Source organism: Macrobrachium nipponense, chromosome 17 (assembly GCF_015104395.2).
Source record: "Macrobrachium nipponense isolate FS-2020 chromosome 17, ASM1510439v2, whole genome shotgun sequence".
In the NCBI taxonomy this organism is placed as follows: Eukaryota; Metazoa; Arthropoda; class Malacostraca; order Decapoda; family Palaemonidae; genus Macrobrachium; species Macrobrachium nipponense.
The window spans coordinates 73,923,555-73,937,182 of record NC_087210.1 but is presented as its reverse complement, the minus strand read 5'-3'; the positions used below and the strand labels follow the sequence as shown (position 1 = coordinate 73,937,182).

The 13,628-nt window shown below is 38.2% G+C and overlaps 1 protein-coding gene across 1 annotated transcript in view; it reads left to right on the top strand.

The window, feature by feature from the left end:
* The window catches only part of LOC135196332 (ATPase family gene 2 protein homolog A-like), a 42,861-nt gene extending 30,336 nt beyond the window's left edge, over positions 1-12,525 (top strand). The window contains 4 exon segments of the mRNA XM_064223081.1: positions 3-143; positions 8,283-8,522; positions 9,291-9,455; positions 12,087-12,525. Of these exon segments, the coding sequence (XP_064079151.1) occupies positions 3-143; positions 8,283-8,522; positions 9,291-9,455; positions 12,087-12,299 (759 nt within the window). The 3' untranslated portion in view covers positions 12,300-12,525.
* Positions 12,526-13,628: the final 1,103 nt, after the last annotated feature.

Genomic DNA, 13,628 nt, shown 5'->3' with positions numbered 1-13,628 from the left:
AGACACTGATGCAGTTGCACATTGCAGAACCAGAGAATCATCCATTAAGGGGAATATTGCTTTATGGGCCCCCAGGATGTTCTAAGACAATGTTTGTGAAAGCCTTGGTAACTGAAACGAGCTTCAGCTTCTTCCCTGTGAAGGTATGTGTCGGAAGTGGTCTCTTAAAGTAAAAGCAGCTAAGCCCCCGCCCATTGCATGCCATTAATTGACTAGCTCTTGAAAGGGGAATGACATCACACTATGTAATTAACAGTCCATATGATTAGCTGTATTGATTTGACTCTGTTCTGTAATGTTGAGCTCCATGCATGCATGAATGATGACATCACAGATTTGAGTTCAGGGAGATTAGGTCTACATACCAAATTCTTATATTTTGAGGCAGTGAACAGGGCATAGGCCTACACATCTATTTCTTATATTTTGAGGCAATGCCAGGGCATAGGCCTACACATCACTTACTGATATTTTGAGGCAATGATAGAGAATAGGCCTAAAAGTAAATTTCTGATATTTTGTAGCAATGGCAGAGCATAGGCCTACACATCTAATTCTTATATTTTTAGAACAATGACAGAGCATAGGCCAACATGTCAATTCTTATTTACAGGCAGTGACAGGGCTTAGATCTACATGTCAATTTCTTATAGTATTTTGAAATTAATGACAGGGCACAGGCCTATACAAAAATTCTTATTATTTTGAGGCAATGACAGCATAGACCTACACATCAATTTCTTATATTTTGAGGCAATGACAAGGCATAGACCTAAACGTCAGTTTCTTATTGCAACGGTTTTCTACCATGTTTGTTGGAAATAGAGTAGTTTTTAATTAATATAGTAGCTCCAACTGTACGACATTTAATGTATATGCATACAGTGAAATGCACAAATAAACATGCATATTCACTTATATGTGTACATGCATCAATGACCATAGTAAATGGAATGTCACTTGTCTAATAATTCATTGTTATTTCTTATAATTAACAACCACTTTGTATTTCATGCATAACACTGGCATAAACAGCAGCAAGTACTGACATAAACAACTGAATCGAGAAATAGGTTTGCAGATGTTGGTTACTGTAACTGTTACACATTAAGAGTTGTGTTACACTTGTTGACTTGTTAAAAACTTAATAATTCTCAATGATGATTTCCAAAAGTAAAAATAAAATAAATTTTTATTCATACTTCACATAGTGGAGGTCTTAAGATAGTAGACCACTAAACTTAAGCTGCAGGTAAAAATACAAAAGGAAGTACAGCCTTACATACAAATTTGTTCATGAAACTTACCTGTCAGATATATATATATAGCTGTATTTTCTGAAGTCCGACAGAATTTTAAAAACTTCCGACACACGCAGTGGTCGGCCAGGTGGTTAGTACCCATTCCCGCCGCTGGGAGGCGGGTATCAGGAACCATTCCATTTTCTATTCATAATTTTTCTGTCGCCGGTGCTGAAAACACCTGTTTCAGTACCTCTGTCTTAGGATTTGGAAACTTCATTGCCGCTAAGTATCCTAATTGTCTTTTGATTTATTTACTTGGATTTGTGGCTAGGCATACGCTATCTTAAATTGATTTGAATTTGATTCATTTTTGCATAAAATATCTGAATCTAGTTAGGCTAGTTTCAGACGGGGTTGTCTGGAAAGATAGGGTGTGGCTACCGAAAGCTTCGGTAGATCCGCACTTGGTATGTACGAGGGGTATGGGTCTTGCTTCTTTGTTGAGATTTGTCATGTAAGGAGTGTGAGACTTTTGTCTTATTCAAGTAAGAGACGTTATGATTCGTATGTACGCAATTAATCAGTAAACATGTCTAATTCCGTAAGGAAGACGTATGATTCGTATGTACGCAATTAATCAGTAACAAAAGTCAGGGTAGTGAACCTGCTAACCTTCCTGTAGACTTTATTTTGCCTAACCCTGTAGTATGGCCTACGGGCTATGAATATGTCTACGAGAGGTGCTCGCTCTCCTTCATTGCTGTGAAGTGCTACTTCTGTAATTGTTACTCCTAACCCTGCAGTGTTGCCTTCGGGCCCTAAGCAGTGTCTGTAGAGGAATTGCCCTTTCTCTGATACTCTTACGATTCGTAACTTAGAATTGAAAGTGCTTGCTTTAGAGAGTAAAAGTGAAGTGCAGAAGTGCAGTGATACCCCTTGTGTAGTGGAGGGTGCGTCAGATCGGCCTCGTTTCGCCTCTAGGCCGGGACCTCTGCTTGACTCCCAGGACCCGGGGAGGGAGCATGTCGAAAGCCCTAAGGAGGGTTACAAGGAACCCCACCGATCTGGCGTGCCTTCGGCAGTTTTCTGATGAAATCCCAGACTGCCAAAGTGCGTGTGCGCGTGCACGAATCCTGAAAGATTGCTTCTTGTCCTCCGAAGCGTCCTCCTTGAGTGGAGCTTTCGGAAGGACTCGCGCCCTCTAAATAGAAGCTTTATAGAAGAGGACGCTTCACGTCCTTCTCTCTCTCTCTCTCGTTATGCGTTTCAGTGAGAAGTAAGAAGGCGAACGTCGCCTGAACTCGTGTCCGTCTTTTCACCGAGAAACAATATGTAAAAGAAGTCATAGTAGCAGGAAGCTTTTGAGAGCGGACGCCCGGGACGCTCGGATGAACTCCAGGAAGCGCGCGCGTGCACGCCAAGCGCGCGCCAGTGGACGCCTAGCGCGCGCGCCAGTGGACGCCGAGCGCGCGCGCCAGTGGACGCCGACGCGCGCGCGCCAGTGGACGCCGAGCGCGCGCTCAGTGGACGCCGAGCGCGCGCCAGTGGACGCCGAGCGCGCCCCAGTGGACGCCGAGCGTGCACCAGCGCACGCCGGGTGTGTCGCCTGGCTGAACGTTTCTGTTGAACTCTTCAAGCTCTTGTTTCAGATTTTGGGCCTAAAGAATTTTTACCTCTACCTTCGGTGATACCTTCTACCTCACCTGCAAAGAATGTGAAGTAGGCAGTGCTTCGGAGGAAGCTGAAAGTGAACAGACAACTTCTTCTTCGAAACCCAGGAAGACATCGGGTTTCGTGAATTCAAGAGGTCTCTGTCAATTAATATTGCTTTTTCGCATAGGTTGGATGGAGTTAAGGAAAGCTCAAGGGAAGATCTCGTTTGCTCTACCGCAACCTTTGCCATTCTGCAATAAATTTAAGTTGCCACTACCGCAGTCAAGACTTTGCGATAAGGCAGTTACGGGTTATGTAAGGCTCGATGTCCTGCACGTCAGGACTCTCGGCAACGTTCAGTAGGATTCTTGCAAAGGCACTACAATCAAAGGACGCTCTTGCAGGAAACGCGCAAGACAGGACTTCCTTTGCCATACTGCCAATAAATTTTAAGCTTTAGCAGGCATTAGTTGTGATACGGGAGAGGAAGCTGGTTGGAGGGTTTCTTCCTCTTCCCAGGATAATTTTGCAAGCCTTTTTAGCCCATCTGAAAGGGTTTTTTCAGATGATAGATTTTGTTAGTTTCTAGTTGGGACTACGCTGCCGATTTGAACATCGTCGTTCTACCTGCCGTAAGCCCAGTCTCTTAACAGGATTCTTACCCTTCCTCGTTTGAGACGGGAATCGGAAAAAATTAAATGCTCGACTTCCTGGATTATCGTTTGTCAATTCAGTGACTTTCCCCCATTGACAATATACTTTCGTTTTGTCTAGTAAGTGGGTATCCCCTCATTGACAAAATATCTTTGTCCCGTAAATGGGTTAGTTCTCATTGACAAACATCTCATTAACTTGATATTGCGTAAGCGAATAAGCTCTTATTGACAAGATTCGGAAGAGCTCTCATTCGTCATTCGCAGACTTGTACAAGAAATAGACTTGTAGACTACGTCAATGAACGCTTATGTCCAATAACATAAGAAGCTTGAGCTGACTGCTTCGATTCTCTTAAGTTTTGTTCATGAAACTTGCCTGTCAGATAGGTATGTAGCTGTATTTCCGAATTCAGCTATATATATGTCTGCCAGGTAAGTATGAACAAACTTTATTGTGATATAATTTCATATTTTGCCTTGCGTTATTTTACTTCTGGTTGGTGCAAGTCATAAACGCTTGCTGTAGTTACCTCTTCAGGATGGCAACGCCGAGAGGTCTATTGTCTATTTTTTATTTTAAGGACATTTAATCGTTACTCTCCCCCTGCAGCCTTCCAGGAGTTTCCGATTTATCTTTTACCGTTGTATGGTAGTGTTCTGACGACACAAACGCATCTATATATTTAGCGTTTTCTTTTTCGCTTAAATATACCAGCTTTAGAGTCTTTCTGCTCAAAAATTAACGGACCTATTTCTTCGTAGAATAGGGTAGCTGGCAACCCAGACATAAAGTTAAGAGACGACGTTCGTAAGCTGCTAGCTGCTGCTGTCACGCTGTGTCTGTCCTCCAGTCCAACCAAGCCAGTAACAGATCGTGCGCTGTCATGCGCTGTAGGTTACGTCTCCTCTCCTGCGGGATTGACTGACTAACCGTATCTCTGTGCTGACGGTTACGTCTCTCCTGCGGGATTGACTGACTAACTGTATCTCTGTCCTACAATCACGGACTTTAGCCTAAGATTGAGGGGATTTCTTACTGTGAATGAATAAACGTTGCATTCGTTTTGCCTTACTATGTTCAACGGAGTTATCTCTTAATCCTTTCGGTGCTCGTTACCGCACGGTATGGAACTACGATCTACCGCAACATTGCACTTTTTATTTGCTCTCCTGCTTAGGCAAAGCGCAGCCTTATTAGGGAAGTAAGCATACTCGGGGAGGGAATGGATGAGCTTGCTGGGGACCATTTCCTTCCTGAAGAAGTTTGTTTCCCCGAATAGACTGCAATTCAGACCACAGTTTTATCTACCGGGAAACTGAAATATTATTCTAGATCTAGGAATGATTCTGAACATCTCTCAGTGCGTCTATCACCTGAGGTGATAGAAAGAAGGTGCCGGACATCTGGATAGGGTTTCAGATGTCCTGGATCTTAATCTGAAAGAAGTAAAAGCGATTCGGTAGTCCCTCCAGTCCTCGAAACGAGTTTTTGGGAACCAGTGGTCCAGATCAACTCTGATATTCCACAGCTCTCTCATATCTTAAGAAGTATCTTCTCTCGGTCCTTGTTCGAGTTTACGAGAAAGAGCCTATTATAACAACAGGCGTAGAATGTAACGATCCTCTACAGGTTCGTTACAGGATTGCAAAAGTCGTACGAATCGTCTCGATCGACGGCAGCAACTATTCACTTCCGAGTGGAATCTTTCTTAGGAATTAAGTTGAGTAGTTGTGTAGACTTTTAGGGGACGGACGCCCTTTCATTCTTCTTCTCCACAATATGTTGAGGACGAAGAGGCTTCTTCTCTGCTCCCTTATTCTTGATCCGGGATCGGTACCATTAAACGCCATCCTATGATATTGAACGGGGATGGATGTTTAGTCTCTTTTCCCCTTTTTCAATCGCTTAGGAAATGTAATAAGAGGATTTATGACGTCACAGGGAGCGACAATGACGCTGATCGCCCCATGTTGGCCTTCAGGATCCTGGATTCACAGAGGTCACATACTTCCTAGTTCACTTTCCAAGGACCTTTTCCGAGAGAGTCGGTCTACTCTAACTCGAAAGGTACCTATAACCTCTCCGCTCTGAGTCTGACTACGTTCAGACTATCGAGATGTTGACAGGAATAAGATTACCGTCTTCCATTTCCGTCTGAAGAATGGGATAAGCTGGCAGTCACAACTATTAAAGAATATGCAAATATGTTGTTGACGGCCTTTGGGCTCAGAGATTTGCGTCTGTCAAACAACAAAGCCCTTCACGATCTTTTGAGTTCTGTGGAATCTCGAAACTCGCTCACCATCTACTTTTTGTCTCACCTGTTTTCTCGGAGTCAGACACTCGTGCGAGATCAGGCGACATATAGTAGCCCTGAGTTTCTTGTTGACGAAGTCGGTTGCGTTTATACACCCCCGATGATCGTGTAACATGAGACCAGGTTGGACTGTCAGGCATTCTTCCTTCGGGACTGAATCGCCTTTTTGCTCCTTTCTCCTGGCACCAGAAGATCGAGTCAGGAGTTGATTCGCTGACGACGTTGGGTTGCGTTGATACACCCCCAAGGTTTGCTTAGATTGAATCGCCCAGGCAGTCCAGACACTCATCCTTCAGCGAAGAATAGTGCCTTATGGTCTTCAGGGTACAGCCTTGCTGTCCTTGATTCGTCTGACTGGTCAACTGGTCGGTCACCTGACTTTAGTACAGACGGACTGACTGTGCATGTCCAGATCGAAGCTTTCAATATGGAACTTAGACGTATCTGAAGTTCTAGATGTCAAAGCATTCGAACCTCTCCTACCTGTTAACTTCTTGCATGTGATCAGGAAGGCCTTCTTCTAACCACCCTAGATACGACAAAGAGGGTTAGTGAAATTTTAAGCCATCGTCACAAGTTTGGGCTTTAGAGAACACAAGGCGGTGTGCTCTCTAAGCCTTCCGTTGTGGCCTAAGAATGGAAACCCGTTTTGTCCTTGGGCCAGGAGCTTGGAAGCAAGGATGGCACAAGTTAGTGGGCAGGAGCCAGAGAGAGTCCTGTGCCCTGTCGGGTCTCTCAAGTTTTTTCTACATAAAACTCAAGAAAGTCGAAGTCATTCGGGCAATCTGCAGTGTTCCGAAAAAGACCAGACTTGCCCATATCGAAGAACACCCTGGCTTTAGTGTTAAGGAGTTCTTTCAAAAATGCTCCTTCATTGTGTTTGCACAAAGATTGAATCTTTTTATCTGAATGCTCACGAGGTGAGGGCGCGGCCTCGGAAGCATTTCAACAGAGCATGGCACTCAGCAACATCCTGAGTACCATGTGTTTTAGCGAAGCAAACTCTGTGTTCACTTCACACTCCCTGCGAGATGTGAAGATGGCATATGAGATCTGCTGCTCGCTAGGGCCATACGTGTCTGCAGACACAATCTTGGGGGCAAGAAGTACCACTCATCTATCCTGTAGAAAATGGTTAGGAAGAGCTCTTAATTTAGTTGTTGATGTCGCCGACAACGGCGACTTCTTAACTCTTAAGCCTTAGTTAAAACACCTTAACTTTGGCTAGGTTGGTCAGGTGGTGATATATATATATATATATATATATATATATATATAATATATATATATATATATATATATATATATATATATATATATATATATATATATATATATTTGATTTTACTTCTTAGCCCTCATGGTATGGTCAATTTATGGTCCTTAGTTCGACGTCGTGGTCTCGCCCCTGTTGACAGATCATCTGGAGTGCACCAGCTATATAGGTCTCTACTCGCTGGCAACTCTAGTAGCACAAGCAGACTTACGTGGCAGTAACCACGAAGCCAGCTATGCTAACAGGTGGAACCAAGATGTAAATCATCTGCATGCATTTGTTTCCCAAAATCCTTCTATTCTGTCCCTTCCCACCTCCAAAGGTGGGATTCAGCTATATATATATCTGACAGGTAAGTTTCATGAACAAAATGATATTGTTATGATACAATAAAGTTTGTTCATACTTACCTGGCAGATATATATAATCAAGTACCCACCCACCTCCCCTCAGGGGACAGTGGAAATAAAAATTATGAATAGAAAACGGGAATGGTTCCTGATACCCGCCTCCCAGCGGCGGGAATGGGTACTAACCACCTGGCCGACCACTGCGTGTGTCGGAAGTTTTTAAAATTCTGTCGGACTTCAGAAAATACAGCTATATATATATATCTGCCAGGTAAGTATGAACAAACTTTATTGTATCATAACAATATCATATTTATTAATACTAGTACAATAATATTGTAGCCACATTTAAAAGGCCAGTTTTGTTACAAATTCATTACTAAATCATAAATAAGAATGTACTCAAACTTTAATGCATAAACAGAATCAACCTATAAAATCTGGAATGATTTAATCCCAGGATTTCACTCTTAATATAACTGCTTAAATTACTTAGTTAAAACTGCTTCAGTGATTTGTTGTAGATTATTAAAATTTGAATACATTTCTTCTGGTATAACTTTAGTATGTACTGTCAGGATATTAACAACAGTACATATAAAAAAATCTTATAAGCAAGTTTTACTACTTCACAAATATTAGAAATGTTATTAACTCTATTACAGTATTAGGCTCTAAGGATGAACTGTTTTCAGCATAACTATATACATTCTGTTTCAAGCTTTTTTTATATGATCATTTAGGCATGTGTAAATGGTTAAATATATTTTGGTTTATCATTTCAGTGCTCAGATCTCTTTTCCAAATATGTTGGAGAAACGGAAAAATCACTAGTTAGAGTTTTTGAACGAGCAAGACAGGCTTGTCCATCCATTATCTTTATGGATGAAGTAGATAGTTTATGTGGTGATCGAGCTGGTGGTAGTGGCCTGGTATCTGAGCTGCTGTCGTTAATGTCAGAAAATGCACTGCCTGGGAATATTCTAGTTATTGGAGCTACTAATAGACCACATGCCTTAGATGAGGTAAGGAATGTGTTCAGGGGTACAATAGTATAAACTGAAGTCATCCAGAACTTGAAACATTACGGGTAAAAGTTGTGTATTGAGTTGTATGAATTTTACTTGGTAACCAAGGATATCCTAGTACTTTCTAAATTTTTTTTTATTTGATTTATTGTAGTATTCCCTAGTATTATTTGTGAATTTTTCTATGGAACTGACTATATATAGAGTCTGGCACATAAGAACACTGTCAAAATGCTGCACTATTTATTATTCCTGTTATATATTAGTTTGTCTCTCTTATATTTAACATTGAGAGAATAGTTTTTTAAGTGTTACCACAGTTTCCAGACATGAAGATTAGACTCAAATTATTATTAAGGCCATCTAAAAAGTATAATTTATTAGTTACTAGTATCGTGGTTGATTTTTATTTTAAATACTATTAGCTTTTATACTATTAATAAGACTACTACTACAGTTAACATTGAAAGATATTGCTACAAGATTTAGGATGAATTTAATAATTTTTAAGTTTCTGTGTACTATGTCCAGTTTTGTGAAGGATGGAAAACTGTAACTGGAAGTTTTAATCTTTTCCTTTCTCTTTCTAAATTTTGCCAATAAGTAAAACAGTATTTGTGAAGATAATGATGTAGGTTCTGTATTCATGTAGATCTATATTTATTATTTAATTGTTCTTAATTTGAATATGTATTCATATGCAATATACTATGTACTGTACATACATATATGTACTATGTATTTAAATTAGAATTGTATCAACAGGCACTTTTAAAACCTGGATGCCTTGAACAAGTCATCCACATAGATTTACCCGACTATGACTGTCGCTGTGCCATGTGGTCTGGTATACTCAAGGATGTACCCTGCTCTGGTGAAGTTGATATAGCTAAACTAAGCCAAGCCACTGAAGGCTATTCTGGAGCAGAGGTAAGTTAAGCAATTTTTTAAAACAAAGATTGAAAGTAGGCATGGGGGACAGATATATAACCATTGTGCATTTGTTAAAATAATGCTGTATGTGTCACCTTACTTGATGTCACTCATTTTAACATTCCATTTTCATTTAATTATCCATTTGTTTCCTTACAAACCCACCACTTTATGGTAACCTAATTGTACATCTTGGATACACTTGTCAGCTGTGCAAGAGGGCTCCAAAGCATCTCCAGTGATTGTAAATGTTATGCTTTGTGTATATATATATATATATTATATATATATATATATATATATATATCTATATATATATATATATATATATCTATCTATCTTTAAAAAAAAAAGAGCATTAAAATTTTTTTCAAATATATATATATATCTATATATATATATATATATATATATATATATATATATAGTATAATATATATATATATATATATATATATATATATATAATATATAGATATATAGTATATATATATATATATATATATATATATATATATATATATATATATATATATATATATATATATATATATGGAGCATTTAAAAAAATTTTAATGCTCTTTTTTTTTTTTTTTTTTTTTTTTTTTTTTTTTTTAAGATTCTGCAGAAATTAATTTTGTAAAATGACTTTCCCAAATGGTTGGATTAACCAGTGATTGTCTTACTGTTGATGTTCTAGACTCCTGTAAATTACACTTGTTTGTCTTAAATAGCTACTCAATTTTGTGTGTGGTATTTAGTGTTGTTATTGTTAAGTTGCTAAAGGATAAATATTATTCACTCATGCCTTGTTTATACTTATCAGTTTCTTGTTTAATCTCTTTTGGAGTTTATGCGAGTTTAGCACTACCCCCAGCTTTTCTTTTTCATTATTTCAATGATTATTTTCAATTACTTATTTTTATGGCAGCTTCTGTTACCATGTTCTTTCTAGTACTTTGCATTAGTGATTAACTGTCATATTTCTTTGTAAGATTAGCTTAATTAATTTTTCACTTTTTCATCCTGATTAGATTGTTATTCTCTTGACCATTCAGTCACCCGCAGGCATTGCCTCAGATTTATTTATTGCTATGATTAAAAGTTCATTCAGCACTTACTTCTTTGAGACATGCCTTGCGTGGTGTTCATGCTCATAGTTCTAGTAGCTCTTCAAGGAGGCATGGGCATTTCTCAAGACAATCTTGCAACTCATTTCATGCCAGAGATGTAAGTGAGTCCTCTACTACTAGAGGTGCTTCTTAGCATAGTCATTTTCATGGATCAAGGTGTGAATATAAGTCCAGCAAACATAAATCATCAAGGCATAAGCCTTCTTCATATAGCAGAGCATTGTGTTATCCCCACCTGTGCCATTTTCTAGTGGCTTGCCAGGCTTTCGTGCTACTCAGCACCTATGTAAACCTCCTATGCTTTGCTACTAGGGTCAGGATATAATGAAGGAATCTGCAGAAATCAGGTTTTACTTTCTTTGGTTAGAAACTTATCGGTACCTTCATTCATTCTAAACACTGCTTAATGTTAGTAGAATTGCCAATGTCATGTGTTACTGTGCCATGTAGAATGAGAAGTGGTCAGATTTGGTACATCCAATTAATATACAACACAGTCCCTATTTTTCATTAATACCTACGTATTGGTTGTGTTTTTTCCCTCAGGAGCTATTCTATGGATCCTACTAGTCCCATTCTATCAGCTAATTTTTGTCCTTCCAAGAGTCTTTGTTGAGTACGATTTATTGGCTTGTGGGGAAATAAATCTGATGTTTTAAAAACAAAATTGAAATTTGAACTTTAAATACAAACCTATTACAGTGTATATAAAGCAGGCACACACTACCCAATTCTTCTAATTTCTTATCTGGATCAGTCTGCACAATATGCGAGACAGTTAGCTTAGCCACTTAGGACCTAGGGATCCTTATGGTCATTTACTGAGCTACAAGTTGTTGCTGACCTTACTTTTCCCTCTACAGGTGACTGAGTGATCTGGGATTTTCTGTTTTACACAAAAGATGCTTTATTATGAGTAATGCGTTTATGAAAATTATTATTTAGTTTTCTTTTTAAGATATTTTTACTGTGCCATATTTTAGGAAGTACTGTATATCCGATGAACTGCCATACACTCCTTTTTAATTTTTTAGATATTACAGCAGATGAAATTACTTTTAGTAATGATCAGTTAGTTGCCAATTTTGAAATACCAGTACTCTGAAACTTGCCTTTCATTGGTGAAGTATTTAGTAGTCTTTATGTAAGGTAGAGCTGGAGGCTTGCAGTCAAAATACTTCTATAATAAATGAAAAAAAAAAGAACTTTGTTTTTAGTGTAATCATAAGTGTTGTTTTAGAATCTATAGTACTATTTGTTTTTTAACAATTGGTATAAGTGTGTAAGTTTCCAAGTTAAAACTATCATTCAACAACTTTGTTAGACTAATTTTTGTTTATACTTCAGTTGTACAGCACATTCTTTTAATGAATACAGATTATGGAGCTTGTGACCAGAATTAAACATTTAACACATGTCTTATAATAAGTTGCATTGTTATAAAAGTATATTCCCTTTTAAATTGTTTATTGTTAATAAATAACTTTTAAAACAGATAAGAGGAGTTTACCAGCAAGCAGCACAGTCCATCATATCATGCTTGGCCTCAAGAAAAGAACAAGAAAAAGTGGGTGATACTCATTGTGTTACCATGAGTGAGAACTGCATCTTGGAATCCATAGCATCTCTGCCACCTCGAACTCCAGCAGCTTTGCTTGCAAAAATTAAAGAATTTTCAGTCAGTCGAAGCTCCTTGTCAGCTAGATGACAAAGCACTTTCTATTTAAGAATGTTAATTAAGATAATTATTAATTATTTTATATTAAAATTTTGCCCTTTGAATGTTTTTTTTTAATTTTGTACCTTCTATGTCTGAAATAATAGTGAAATTAAGGAAGTTCTTGTACCAGATATAAGTTTTAATATTCAGGAACTATAATGCTTGGTAATATACTTTAACAGCAGTCAACCTATTTCAAAAAGATATAAAAGTTTTTGTTTGTATTATTATTATTATTGTCACCTACACAGTTAAGACTACTGCGGGTTTCTCTACATTGTTATATAGTTTTTTTTCTTTTCTTTTTGGCTCCTAGAGGAACTAGTCTTTACACTTTGTACAGTAACTGAACCACATTAGTACATAACATGCTATGACAAGTATAATAAGGATGTAGTGTTAATGAATGTGCAAGTAATCCATAACACAAATTTAAACTTTTTGCACTTATTATTTAAGTTATGATTACTGAATGAATTACTCTTTAGTTACAGCCAAGGGATATCTGTTGTATTATACTACCTTACGTCTGTTTTATACAAATTTCTAGTTAAGATTTTTAACTTTGCTTATTTTTTCCTATGGAATTTTTTATAAATTCCTGGACTGTATTCCCACAGCATTATATTTGATTTGTCATTCTTGCTTATTTGTTACAATTTACAATTAGGCAGTCACTGACAACTATGTTGTTAAATTGGAATAATACCACAATCAAGATGTGTTGGTGCCCCTAGCAGGCAGCACTTAGTACTGAGAAAGATCAGCATTGTTGTGTGGTGCTTGTCAGGGTCAACTGATGAAATTTCTTTCAAGGATTTGTTTCCAATAAAAATAATAGCAGTAACAGCAAGGGTCAACTTTTTATGTACACCTGAGCTTGTAAGTGATATACTATATATGGCCTGAAGGTCAGTCTCAAGCTTCATGTGCTCTAAAGTATTATGTCATCTGTATCTGTGTGTTTTATGACCACCACATCACCTGTTTCATTGAAGACCTTGGTAAGGCATATCCTTCCTGGTGCTGCATCTAGCAAGTCTTGTTTCTTTATCACTGAGCATAGCTTTCAGAAAGCTTAGAAGCTACCTTTTTTTGAAATGACATTCAATTTGAGCTGTTGGATGATTCACTTGAGGATCTAGCATATAAACTGAATCCTCAGACTGTAGCCCTTCTCACTGTAAGAGATTGCCCCCAGAGGGTTTCTTAACACAACAACCCATGGTGCTGGTGACTCGGTGAGTCACCTTGTAGCACCAGGTATTAATCTTTTTTTCTCTCCTAAAAATATTGTTCCTTATCTGCTCAATACAC